The sequence below is a fragment of the Scyliorhinus canicula genome, chromosome 12 (genome assembly GCF_902713615.1).
Source record: "Scyliorhinus canicula chromosome 12, sScyCan1.1, whole genome shotgun sequence".
Taxonomy (NCBI): Eukaryota; Metazoa; Chordata; class Chondrichthyes; order Carcharhiniformes; family Scyliorhinidae; genus Scyliorhinus; species Scyliorhinus canicula.
In genome coordinates, this window is record NC_052157.1 from 119,006,835 (window position 1) to 119,020,713 (window position 13,879).

General features: G+C 47.1%; 1 protein-coding gene across 6 annotated transcripts in view; it reads right to left on the reverse strand.

Moving 5' to 3' along the window:
- Positions 1-13,879, reverse strand: part of LOC119974725 (elastin-like) — a 290,086-nt gene that overhangs the window by 75,583 nt on the left and 200,624 nt on the right. For all 6 annotated transcript variants that reach the window (XM_038813896.1, XM_038813894.1, XM_038813895.1 and 3 more), the window contains 6 exons: positions 11,111-11,146; positions 9,867-9,950; positions 6,262-6,297; positions 5,156-5,263; positions 1,500-1,535; positions 387-494 (listed from right to left, as the gene is read on the reverse strand). In XM_038813896.1, coding sequence (XP_038669824.1) covers positions 387-494; positions 1,500-1,535; positions 5,156-5,263; positions 6,262-6,297; positions 9,867-9,950; positions 11,111-11,146 — 408 coding nt within the window. The remainder of the gene's footprint in view (positions 1-386; positions 495-1,499; positions 1,536-5,155; positions 5,264-6,261; positions 6,298-9,866; positions 9,951-11,110; positions 11,147-13,879) is intronic.

Sequence of the window (13,879 nt, forward strand, 5' to 3'; positions counted from 1 at the left end):
CCGCGATGGGCCGAACGGCCGCCCGTTTTAGGTTGGTCCCGCCTGCGTAAATTAGACCAGGTACTTACCGGTGGGACCTGGTTCTGTGTGCGGCCTCTGGGGTTCTCAGGGGGGCGTGGGGGGGATCTGGCTCCAGGGGGTGCCCCCACGGTGGCCTGGCCCACCATCAGGACCCACTGATCTGCAGGCGGACCTGTGCTGTGGGGCCACTGTTTCCCTCCGCCGGAGTGGTTAATGCTATTCCTTGGTGACGGGACCGTCCGCCCCGCTGGGTAGGGGAGAATCCCAACCCTAACCCTGGCAGTTTTCAAATTCTCTGAAGCGTATCCAGTTTCAGGATGAGACAGGCTTTCGTGAAAGAGTTTAACGGAGAAAATGTAAATTACCCAACCCGAAGCCAGGCCAGCCACCTATTCCAGTGCCAGGCTGGACACCTATTCCAGTACCCGGTTGCAGACCTCCTCCAATGCCAGGCTGCACACCCACGCCAAGACCTACATAGTGATAACAAGAATTTGACAGTGAGAAATAGTGAATTACTTCATAAAATTAGTGCAGATTTAGGAATTTATTGCAACGATGTGGCCAACGATAAAGTAATGTGAACAAAGGGTTTATGCTGCCTTTTTAATTCCTGACATTCATTTCAACTCTTAAGGTGAACTGTGATTCCCGTTAAGAAATTTTCATCTATGCAAGATGGAGGAAGTGCTCCATTGTTGGAGGCACATCTTTTTGATGAGATGATGGAGGCCATATGACTGTTTATATGCACATAAAAGGTCAGATGATAAAACATGGTTAGCACTGTTGCTTCACAGCTCCAGGGTCCCAGGTTAGGTTCCCAGCTTGGGTCACTGTTGATGCGAAGTCTGTACGTTTTCTCCGTGCCTGCATGGGTTTCGACCGGGTGCTCCGGTTTCCGCCGACAGTCCAAGCTTTTGCAGGTTAGGTGGATTGGCCATGCTAAATTGCCTTTTATGTCCAAATAGGTGGGGTGGGGTTATTGGGTTACGGAGATAGGTTGGAATGTGCGGGTTTTCGTAGGGTGCTCTTTCCAAGGGCCGTGCAGACTCGAAGGGCCGAATGGCCTTTTGTACTGTAAATTATATGATTCTATCAGAATGAAGCATTCTGCTGTCCTTGCCAACATTAACATCACTGAAATGTTTTGACTGCATATTTGTCAACCGGTCATTGCTCAACACTAATGTTGGATAAAACTGATACCCCTATAATAAATGTTGAAACGTCATCAATGAATGCTCTTGATGTTTACTGCCTCATGTCACTGGTTCTGCCTGATCATTTGGCTGACGTGATGTTTTAAGAATTAGCAAAGTATCGGTTACTAATGTGGAAGAGCTCCTCACGCTGTCCTTACATATAGCAGGAAAATTACTTTCTTTTTAAACTATATTTAGCTTTTGTCGATCCACAAAGATAATAATTTAACAGTTATGTGGAGCAGTTAATATGTCAGTAGAAAGTAGATTTACCTCCATATTTAGCAGCTTTAGATGCAGCAGCTCCACCTGAAATGATAGAGAATTGACAGACAGTGATACAGCCATGATCGCCTGTGTACAGGTATGAAAAGAAGCATTCTGAAGATTACAGCAACATTGCATTCATGAGAAATAGGGGGCTGGATTCTCCCCTACCCAGCGTGACGGAGGGTCCCGGCGTAGGGTAGTGGCGCCAACCACTCAGGGGTCGGGCATCCCCAAAGGTGGCCGGGCCCCGCGCCGGAGCGGTTGGCACCAGAAGACTGGCGCAAAAAACCGGCGCCCCCGGCAGCGGGGCTGGCCGAGAGGCTTTCGGCGGTCGGCGCATGCGCCGGCGGTGACATCAGCGGCCAGCGGACGCTGACGTCACCACCGGCGCATGCGCGATGTGGGTTTCCCTTCCGCCATGGCGGCCGCGGAAGAGAAAGAGTGCACCCAGGGCACTGGCCCGGACTCTGAGGGGGGGCCCCCGATCGCGGGCCTGGCCACCGTGGGGGCACCCCCCGGGGTCCGATCGCCCCCCGCCCCCCCCCCAGGACCCCGGGGGCCCCCCTCGCGCCGCAGAACCCGCCGTTACAGAGGTGGTTCAAACCTCGCCGGCGGGAGAGACCTCCCAGCAGCGGGACTTCAGCCCATCCGGGCCGGAGAATCACCGCAGGGGCCTCGCCGATTGGAGTGGCGAGACTCCGCCGCCGCCACTTCCCGGGTGGCGGAGAATCTCTGCCACGGCGGGGGCCGGATTTTCGGCGGCCCCTGCCGATTCTCCGACCCTGTTGGGGGTCGGAGAGTTTCGCCCAGGTTTTCTGAAATCATACTCATTCAACAAATTGCACGCATCAAGCCAATGATGACATCTGCATTCAATGTAGTGAATGCCCAACTACAGAAAAATTGTGACAGAATTTAAGAAGAGGTTCTGACCGGCTTTAGCAAGTTTGTTTAATGTTTACTGAACTTGATTAACACTTGTGAACACTCATAATATCCCAAGTGGAGACATGGATGTTATTTTGGGTGCTCACCTGGCATAAAGTCTATTGGATACTTCGACTTGCACAGAATTGGCCATAAGACCATGAGACATGGGAGCAGAAATAGGCCATTAGGCCCATTGAGTTTGCTTCGTCATTCAATGAGATCATGGCTGATCTGATCTAATCTGATCTAATCCTCAAGTCCACTTACCCGCCTTAACCCCATAACTCGCGATTCCCTTACTGATTAAACATTTGTCTATCTATCTCAGCCTTGAATATACTCGACGACCCAGCCTCTGCAGCCCTCTGTGCTAAAGAATTCCACAGATTCACTACCCCCTGAGATAAGAAATTCCTCCTCATCTCTGTCATAAATGGGAAACACTTTACTTTGAAATTATGTCCGCTGGTCTTAGACCCTGCCACCAGAGGAATTATCTTCTCAGCATCTACACTGTCAAGCCCCTTGAGAATCCCACGGGCTTAATCGAATGGCTACGCTGCACCAGAAAAGCAGCATGCTGTGGAGCAACGCAGCCGGTAGAAGCTGGGAGACCCCCCTCCCAGGATCTACCAGGCTTGCAAAGCCTCGCAAGATCAAAGCTGCCTTTTAGAGTGAGACAGCTGGTCTAATTCTAATATGCAGTTTCTTTGGCAGCTGAGGCGTTGGAGTCAATACCACTCGCCTCTGAGACCTCAGGCGAGCGTCATTCAATACTGGTCTCCGTAAATGGGGACCAGACGCAATGGCATTTGTGGGGGTCTTCCAGGGGCTTGGAGGCCCCCAGGTGCAGGGTGGAATCCTGGCACTGCTGGTGCCACTTGGGCACGCTGGCACTGCCAGTCTGGCATCCTGGCAGCGCCATCTGGGTGCCAGCTTAGCAGTGCCAGGGTGCATGGTGGCACTGCCAGCTGACAGGGGCACGGCCAGGGTACCAGGGTGACACAACCTAGTGAATCTTTCTGGACTGCCTCCAATGCCAGTATATATTTCCTCAGATAAGGGGACCAAAGCTGTTCACAGTATTCCAGATGTGGTCTAACTAGTCGCTTGTATAGTTTCAGGGACTTCCCAATTTTTACACTCCAATCCCTTGGAAATAAAGGGCAACATTCCAATTGCCTTCACAATTATCTGCTGAACTACATGCTAGCTTTTTGTGATTTATGCACGAGTATCCCCAAATCCCTCTGTGGTACAGTTTTCTGCAATCTTTCTTCATTTAAATAATATTCAGCTCCTTTATTCTTCCCACTAAAGTGCAGAACTTCATATTTTTCCACATTATATTCAATATTCCAAGTTTTTCCCCACTCACCTAATCTGTATACATCCCTCTGTGGACTCATTGGGCGTGATTCTCCGACCCCCCGCTGGGCCGGAGAATCGCTGGGGGCGGCGTGAATCCCGCCCGATACCGGCTGCCGGATTCTCTGGCCACGTTTTGGTGGGAATCGCGTCGCGCTGGTTGGGGGCTGTTGGCAGCGCCCCTCCCCCTCCTGGCGATTCTCCGCCCCGCGATGGGCCGAGTGACCGCCCATTTTTCCGCCAGCGTATATTACACGAGGTCCGTACCGGCGGGACCTGGCTCTGCGGAGTCCTCGGGTGGGTGGGGGGGGGGGGGGGGGGGGGAAACGCAGGGGGATCTGGCTCCTGGGGAGGGACTCCACGGTGGCCTGGCCCTGATCGGGGACCACCGATCTGCGGGCGGGACTGTGCTGTGGGGGCACTCTTTCCCTCCGTGCCGGCAAGTGTAACGGTCCGCCATGGCCGGTGCGGAGAAGAACCACCCTGCGCATGCGCTGGGATGACGGCAGTACACGCTGGCACTCCCGGGCCTGCACCAACCTGCGCCGGCTGTCATAGGCCCTTTGGCGCCGGTTGGCACGGTGCCAAGCCCTTCATCACCGGCTGGCATGGCGCCAACCCTGCCAACGCTGGCCTAGCCGCTGAAGGTGCGGAGGATTCTGCACATTCCGGGCGGCCCAGCGCTGGAGTGGTTCTCACCACTCCTCGCCCTCGGTACGGCCCGCCTCGGCGGGTAGAGGAGAATCCCACCCATTGTGTCAAGCTCACCGCTTACCTTCCCACCTATTTTTATGTTGTCCGCAAACTTGACAAGACAACATTCTCATCCAAGTAATTAACATAAATTGCAAACAATTGTGGTGCCGGCACAGATCCCTGTGGCACTCAATTAGTTACAGGTTGCCATCCTGAAAATGCCCCTCTTGTCCCAGCTCTCTGTCTTCTATCCTCTATTCGTGCTAATATACTTCCTCAAAAACCATGGGTCTTAGCTTATTAAATAGCTGTTGGTGTGGTACCTATTCTAATGCTTTTTGGAACTCCAAGTATATTCCATCTACTGGTTCCCTCTCATCTATCCTACTCATTACCACCTCAAAGAGTTCTAATAAATTTTCCTTTCATGAAGCCATGCTGACTCTGCTCAATTATATTATGCATTTGTAAATGCTCTGCAAGTTCATTCATTATAATGGACTCGCTAGGCTAACTGGACTATAGTTACTTGTTTTATGTCTCCCTCCTTTTTTGAATAAAGGTGTTACATTGGCAGTTTTCCAATTCTCTGAAACTTATCCAGAAAAAGGATAAGACAGGCTTATACATTTGTGAAACAGTTTGACGGAGAAAATGTAAATTACCCAACCCGAAGCCAGGCCAGCCACCTATTCCAGTGCCAGGCTGGACACCTATTCCAGTGCCCGGTTGCAGACCTCCTCCAACTCCAGGCTGCACACCCACGCCAAGGCCTACATAGTGATAACAAGAATTTGACAATAGGGAAGTGCTTCATAAAATTGGTGTACATTTAGGAATTTATTGCAACGATGTGGCCAATGAAGTAATGTAAACCCAGAAATTATGCTGCCTTTTTAATTTCTGACATTCTTCTTAACTCTTAAGCTGAACTGTTATTCTTCTTAAGAATTTTTTTTCTATCAAAGATGGAGGAAGTGCTCCATTGTTGGAGGCAATCTTTTTGATGAGATCATAGCGGCCATATGCCTGTTTATATGCACATAAAAGGTCGGACGATAAAAGGTCGATAGCACAATGGTTAGCACTGTTGCTTAACAGCACCAGGGTCCCAGGTTAAATTCCCAGCTTGGGTCACTGTGCGGAGTCTGCACATTCTCCCCCTGTTTGTGTGGGTTTCCTCCGGGTATTCCGGTTTCCTCCGACAGCCCAAAGTTTTGCAGGTTAGGTGGATTGGCATGCTAAATTGTCTTTAATGTCCAAAAAGGTGGGGTGGAGTTACTGGGTTACGGGGATAGGGTGGAATGTGTGGGTTTGCGTAGAGTGCTCTTTCCAATGGCCGGTGCATACTCGATGGGTTGAATGGCTTCCTTCTGTACTGTAAATTCTATGATTCTATGCAAAATGAAACATTCGGCTGTCCTTGCCAACATTAACATCACTAAAATGTTTTGACTGTATATTTGTCAATTGGACACTACTCCACACTAATATGGGTAAAAATTGAGACCCCATAATAAATGTTGAAACGTCATCAATGAATGCTCTTGATGTTTACTGCCTCATATTACTGGTTCTGCCTGATCATTTGGCTGACGTGATGTTTCAAGAATTAGCAAAGTATCGGTTACTAATGTGGAAGAGCTCCTCACGCTGTCCTTACATATAGCAGGAAAATTCCTTGAACTAAATTTGGCTTTTGTCGATCCACAAAGGTAATAATTTAGCAGTTATGTAGAGCAGTGAATATGTCAGTAGAAAGTAGATTTACCTCCATATTTAGCAGCTTTAGATGCAGCAGCTCCACCTGAAATGATAGAGAATTGACAAGATAATGATACAGCCATGACCGTCTGTATACAGGCATGACAAGAAGCATTCTGAAGATTACACAACATCACATTCATGAGAAATAGAGGCTTGGATTCTCCGAAAATGGGGCTATGTCCCCGCGTCCGCCGGAAAACTGGTGCGCGGCACCCCCCTCCCCCCCCCGCCGGAGTCTGATCCCCTCCCCCCCCTACCAGAATGGCCAGGGTGGCCGCGCGTCCGAGCTCCCGCCGGGTGGAACCAGGTTGGAACCACGCCGGCTGGAACTCGGCCAGTATATCGCGGAGAATCGCCGCGGGGGGCCTCTTTCAATGGCCACCGACCGAAGCCGCATCAACAGCTCGCTCGTGGCTAGCGGCGATTCTCCAGTCCACGGAGAATTGTGCCCCAGCGGCATGGGTCTGAGACCCCATTCTCCGACCCCGCGCCGAGCATGGTTTTGGCACAGAGGCTCGGAGAATCCCGGCCAGGTTTTCTGAAATTATATTCATTCAACAAATTGCTAAAATTAAGCCAATGTTGGCCTCTGCGTTCAATGAAGTGTCATGTGAGAGTATCTTTAAGAAATGGATGTTTATAAATGGGTGTGCATATATATATCTGTAGTAAGAGTACCTTTAAGAAATGGGTGTTTATAAATGGGTGTGTATATAAATATCTGTAGTGAGAGTACCTTTAAGAAATGTGCGTTTATAAATGGGTGTGTATATAAATATCTGTAGTGAGAGTACCTTTAAGAAATGTGTGTTTACTACTGCAGTGATGTCAGAGAATCGGTGGAGTTGGGCTGTCTGTCAGCTTTTTACTTTCGTCTTTGAGCAGGCTGCAGGGTGTGCTTTAGTTTTGTTTTCAGTGTTGGAGTTGAAGCCAGACCAAGCAGGTATACTGCTGTTCTCTCTGCCATCAAAAGACTATCTCTTGATCATTTGATGAATTCAGAATTATAAATGTTTTCAGTAGTGACTTTAACCTGTTGTGCTTCTGATAAATGTGTTGATTTTTATGTTGTATGGTTGTTAAAAAGGAAAGCTTAAAGGATTACTTGGTGTTGTAGTCTTTGGGGGGTTGTATTTGAATTAATGGTTGCTAAGATGTTCACTGTATGTTTCAAAAAGGTTAACTTGAATTCATAGAATAAACATTGTTTTGCTTTCAAATATACTTTTCCATTTCTGCTGTACCACACCTGTAGAGTGGGCCGTGTGCTCCACATACCTCAATCTAGTAACAGTTGTGGCTCAGGTGAACTCCATGATACACTTTGGGGTTCTCTAAACCCTGGCCCTAACAATATCCCAAGTGGGACAAAGCGTTTCATTAAAATTGGAGACATGGATGTTATTTTGGGTGCTCACCTGCCATAAAGTCTGATGGATACTTCCACTTGCACAGAATTGGCCATAAGACCATGAGATATAGGAGCAGAAATAGGCCATTAGGCCCATTGAGTTTGCTCCACCATTCACTGAGATTATGGCTGATCTGATCTAATCCTCAACTCCACTTACACGCTTTAACCCCGTAACTCGTGATTCCCTTACTGATCACACATTTGTCTATCTATCTCAGCCTTGAACATACTCGATGGCCCAGCCTCTGCAGCCCTCTGTGCTAAAGATTTCCACAGATTCACTAACCTCTGAGAGAAGAAATTCCTCCTCATCTCTGCCATAAATGGGAATCCCCGAACTTTGAAATTATGTCCGCTGGTCTTAGACTCTCCCACCAGAGGAAATATCCTCTCAGCATCTATCCTGTTCAGCCTCTTGAGAATCCCATGGGCGTAATACAATGGCTACGCTGCACCCGAAAAGCCTGTAGAAGCTGGGAGACTCCGCTCCCGGGATCTACCACGCTTGCAACACTTCATGAAATCCAATGCGATCTTGCGAGACATTGCAATGTGAATCCTGCCCATTGTGGGCGGGATCATCTTTTGTCAAATCTGCATATTAAAGCAAGACAGCTGGTCTAACTCTGATGTGCAGTTTCACGGGGCACCCGAGGCGTTGCGATCTATCCCATTCCCCTCGGAGAACTCAGGTGAGCACCATGCAATTCTGGTTTCCACAAATGGGCACTAGACGGAATGGCACTTGTGGGGGTCTCCCAGGGGTTTCGAGGCACCCAGGTGACACCCTGGGAATGCTGGTGCCACTTAGCAGTGCCACCTGGGTGCCAGCCTAGTATTTCCAAGGTACACAGGTGGCATTGCCAGCTGACAGAGGAACTGCCAGGGTACCAGGGTGACACTTCCAAGTAGCCAAGCTGACATTTTCTGCGTACCCTTTGTGGGTGATGGGGAGATGAAGCGGTACCCGGCTACCCCCTCATAGTGAGTTGGGGCTGAGGGGTTGTGTCGGTGGCCTCGGAGATCAGGACGCTATTTAAAAATGGCTCCTGATCGCTTGCTAGACTGAGGAGTTCCAATGAATGGAACTCCTCAGTGCAGAAGACAGGGCTCTGCTTGGCCTCACCTGCGCGTTCTCCGCTGAGTCCCCCTATCCAACCCAAGTGACGTTTGAGAGCTTTGAGTTTCTTGGCACTGCTAGCTTCGCAAAACACATGGTTAAACACGCTCCCAATGGGACTTTGTTCCCATTTCTTTAAATCATGCCCTGCATGTCTCAATAAGGTTGTTTCTCATTCTACTAAATTCCAATGAGTATAGGCCCAACCCACTTATCCCTCCATACCTGGGATCAACCTACTGAACCTGTCTGGACTGCCACCAATGCCAGCATATATTTCCTTAGATAAGGGGACCAAAGCTGTTCACAGTATTCCAGATGTGGTCTGACTAGTCCCTTTTATAATATTCATTCCTTTATTCTTCCTACTAAAGTGCATAACTTCATATCTTTCCACATTGTTTTAATATTCCAAGTTTTTGCCAACTCACCTACTCTGTCTATATCCCTCTGTAGACTCTTTGTGTCAAGCTCACCACTTGCCTTACCACCTATTTTTGTGGTCCGCACACTTGAGAGGCGTACATTTACTTTCTTCATCCAAGTTATTAATATTTATTTTAAACAATTGAGGCCCAGCACAGATCCCTGTGGCACTCCATTAGTTACAGGTTACCATCCTGAAAATATCCCTCTTGTCCCAGCTCTGTCTTATGTCCTCTATCCGTGCTACTATACTACATCAAAATCCATGGGTCTTATCTTATTAAGTAGCTGTTGGTGTGGTACTTAAACTAATGCTTTTTAGAACTCCATGTATATTCCATCTACTGGTTCCCCCTCATCTATCCTACTCATTACCACCTCAAAGAATTCTAATAAATTTCCCCTTCATGACGCCATGCTGACTCTGCTCAATTATATTATGCATTTGTAAATGCTCTGCAATTCCATTCATTATAATGGACTCGAAGGTTTTCCCAATGACAGACGCTAGGCTAACTGGACTATATCCTCCTTTTTTGAATAAAGGTGTTACATTGGCAGTTTTCCAATTCTCTGAAACTTATCCAGAAAAGGGATGACACAGTCTTCTACATTTGTGAAAGAGTTTGACGGAGGAAATGTAAATTACCCAACCCGAAGCCAGGCTGGCCACCTATTCCAATGCCCGGTTGCAGACCTCCTCCAATGCCAGGCTGCACACCCACGCCAAGGCCTACATAGTGATAACAAGAATTTGACAGTGAGAAATCGTGAATTACTTCATAAAAGTAGTACAGATTTAGGAATTTATTGCAACGATGTGGCCAACGATGAAGTAATGTGAACCAAGGAATTATGCTGCCTTTTTAATTGCTCAGTAAGAAGTCTTACAACACCAGGTTAAAGTCCAACAGGTTTGTTTCAAACACGAGCTTTCGGAGCACGGCTCCTTCTTCAGGTGAATGGAAAGAATGGAACAAGCCTTTCCATTCACCTGAAGAAGGAGCCGTGCTCCGAAAGCTCGTGTTTGAAACAAACCTGTTGGACTTTAACCTGGTGTTGTAAGACTTCTTACTGTGCTCACCCCAGTCCAACGCCGGCATCTCCACATCATGGCTACCTTTTTAATTGCTGACATTCATTTCAACTCTTAAGCTGAACTGTTATTCTCCTTAATTATTTTTCTTCTATGAAAGATGGAGGAAGTGCTGCATTGTTGGAGGCACATCTTTCTGGTGAAATGGTAGAAGCCAATGTGCCCAATCACATGCACATAATTGGTCGGATGATATTATCCAAAGAAGAATGAAGCATTCTGCTATCCTTGCGAACATTAACATTACTAAGCACTGTTGCTTCACAGCTCCAGGGTCCCAGGTTCGATTCCCGGCTTGGGTCACTATCTTTGCGGAATCTGCACGTTTACCTCGGGTCTGCATGGGTTTCCTCCCAGAAGTCCCGATAGACGTGCTTGTTAGGTAATTTGGCCATTCTGAATTCTCCCTCTGTGTACCCGAACAGGAGCCAGAATGTGGCAACTAAAGCCGACTTGTGACAATCAAGATTATTATATAAAATGTTTTGACTGTATATTTGCCAACTGGATACTGCTCAACACTAATTTTGGAAAAAATCGAACCCGATAATAAATGTTGAAACATCATCAATGAATGCTCTTGATGTTTACTGCCTCATGTCACTGGTTCTGCCTGATCATTTGGCTAACCTGATGTTCCAAGAGGTTACTAATGTGGAAGAACTTCTCACGTAGTCCTTACATATAGCAGGAAAATTACTTTCTTTTTAAACTACATTTGGCTTTTGTCGATCCACAAAGATAATAATTTAGCAGTTGTGTAGAGCAGTGCATATGTAGGTAGAAAGTAGATTTACCTCCATATTTAGCAGCTTTAGATGCAGCAGCTCCACCTGAAATGATAGAGAATTGATAGATAATGATACAGCCATGATCGCCTGTGTACAGGTATGACAAGAAGCATTCTGAAGATTGCACAATATCGCATTCATGATAAATAGGTTTTCTGAAATTATATTCATTCAACAAATTGCTCCAATCAAGCCAATGTTGGCCTCTACATTCAATGAAGTGAATGCCCAACTACAGAAAAATTGTGACAGAATTTCAGAAGAGGTTCTGACTGGCTTTAGCAAGTTTGTTTAAAATTTTCTGAACTCGATTAGCACTTGTGAACATTTAAAATATCTCAAGCGGTGTGGTTAGATTTTATTCCCAAACAGTTAAAACAATAATTAATTTAGGGATGTTGGATTCGGTGGTTAGGCCAGCATTTATTGCCCATCCCTTGTTGCCCTTCAGAAGGTGGTGATGAGGTGCCTCTGAACCGCTGTAGTCCCTGAGGTGTAGTTAGTTCCAGGATGTTGCCCCTCTGACAGTGAAGGAACGGCATTATATTTCTAAGTCAGGGCGGTGAGGGGAACCTCCAGGTGGTGGTGTTCCCAGGTATCTGCTGCTCTTGTCCTTCAAGGTCGTATCGCTGTGGGTTTGGAAGGTGCTGTCTGAGGAACCTTGGTCCCTTACTGCAGTGCATCTTGCAGATGGTACACACGGCTGCCACTATTTGTCGGTGGTGGAGGATTTGAAGGTTTGTGGGAGGAGGAGCAATCAAGCGGACTGCTTTGTCCTGCATGGTATTGAGCTTCTTCAGTGTAGTTGTAGCTGCACTCATCCAGGCAAGTGGAGAGTATTCCATTACACTGCTGATTTGTGTTTGTAGATGGTGGACAGGCTTTGGGGGGTCAGGAGGTGTGTTCCGTGCCCTATGATTCCTAGCCTTTGACTTTTTTGGCAGCCATAGTATTAGTATGGCTAGTCCAGTTCAGTTTCTGATCAATGGTAAGCCCCATTGATTGTGGGAGATTCAGCAATGGTAATGCCATTGAATGTCAAGGGGTGATGGTTAAATCCTCTATTATAGGAGATTGACTTTGCCTGGCACTTGTATGGCATGAATGTAACTTTCCACTTGTCAGCCTAAGCCTGGATATTGTCCAAGACTTGCTGCATTTGGACATGGGCTGCCTCATTATCTGAGGAGTCGTGAATGGTGCTGAACTTTAGACAGTCATCTGTGAACATCCTCACTTCTGACCTTGTGATGGAAGGGAGGTCATTGATGAAGCAGCTGAAGATGGTTGGACCTATGATACTACCCTGAGGAATGTACCTCATGTATGTCCTGAAGCTGAGATGATTGACCTCCAACCATCACAACCATCTTCCTTTGTGCCAGGTATAACTCCAACCAGCAGAGAGTTTTCTCCTTGATTCCCATTGACTTCAGTTTAGTTAGGGCAGTTTAGGAGCCGAGTGACCCTGTCGGAACCCAAACTGTGTGTCAGTGAGCATGTTGTTGCTGAGTAAGTGCCGCTTAATAGCACTGTTGATGACTTCTTCCATCATTTTGCTGATGATGAAGAGTAGACTGATAGGGCAGTAATTGGCTGAGTTGAAATTGTCCTGTTTCTGGTGTACAGGACACACCTGGGCAATTTTCCACATTGCTGGGTAGATTCCAATACTGGAACAGCTTGGCTAGGGGTGCAGCAAGTTCTGGAGCATATGTCTTCAGTACTATTGCTGGGATATTGTCAGGGCCTTTACAGTATCGAGTGCTTTCAGTCATTTCTTGATATCACATGGAGTGGATTATATTGGTTGAAGACTGACATCTGTGATGCTGGTGACCTCCGGAGGAGACCGAGATGGATCATCCACTCTGTACTTCTGGCTGAAGATTGTTGCGAATGCATCAGCCTTGTCTTGTGCACATATGTGCTGGATTCCTCCATCATTGAGGATGGGGATATTTGTGGAGCCTCCTCCTCCAGTCAATTGTTTAATTGTCCACCACCATTCACAGCTGGATGTGGCAGAGCTGCAGAGCTTGGACCTGATGCTTTCAATATGGAATCAACTAGCTCTGTATATTACTTGCTGCTTATGGTGTTTGGCACACAAGTTAAATCTAAGAAGTGTGTTTATGTTTTACAGGTACTTAACAGTGGCTTTCAAGTTAAGGAGTTAAGGTTCCACAATCTTCCTGATTTTCTTTACTGATCGATGAAACCTGACTAAACGTTTCACGAAAAGTGGTGACATTGGTAGAATTTTGGGTGCTCACCTTCCCTGAAAGTCTGTTCGAAATCATATCAGACATTGCTCGTTGCGAGGAAGTCCCATTCACAACGATGTACCTGGTATAAGCAGTAGAGACTGAAGAGCATGCTGTGTGCTGGATCCTTGCTGTATGTTGAATAAAGCTTGCATGTAACCACAATATGCCCAGGTCTCCTTGACCTTTTCTTCATGAGTGCATATTTTCTTCCTTAAACAGATGCAAGCTAATTGCCTCATTGATTTATTATAGCAGCGAGTTCCACATTCAAACCACTCTGGGTTTTAAAGTTTATCTTGACTTCCCTATTGGATTTACTTGTGACTGTTTGACGTTTCATGATCTCTAACTCTTGGCTCCCCAACATGTAATAAAATTGGTCCAGGTCTTCCGAGTCTAATAGCAGAAAGTGTTGAGAGTTTGCTGTCAGCAATGACATTGGATGTTCTGGGGACCCAATTTACACTGGAACCATAGCCCAGAAATGTGGCGAATGAACAGTGAC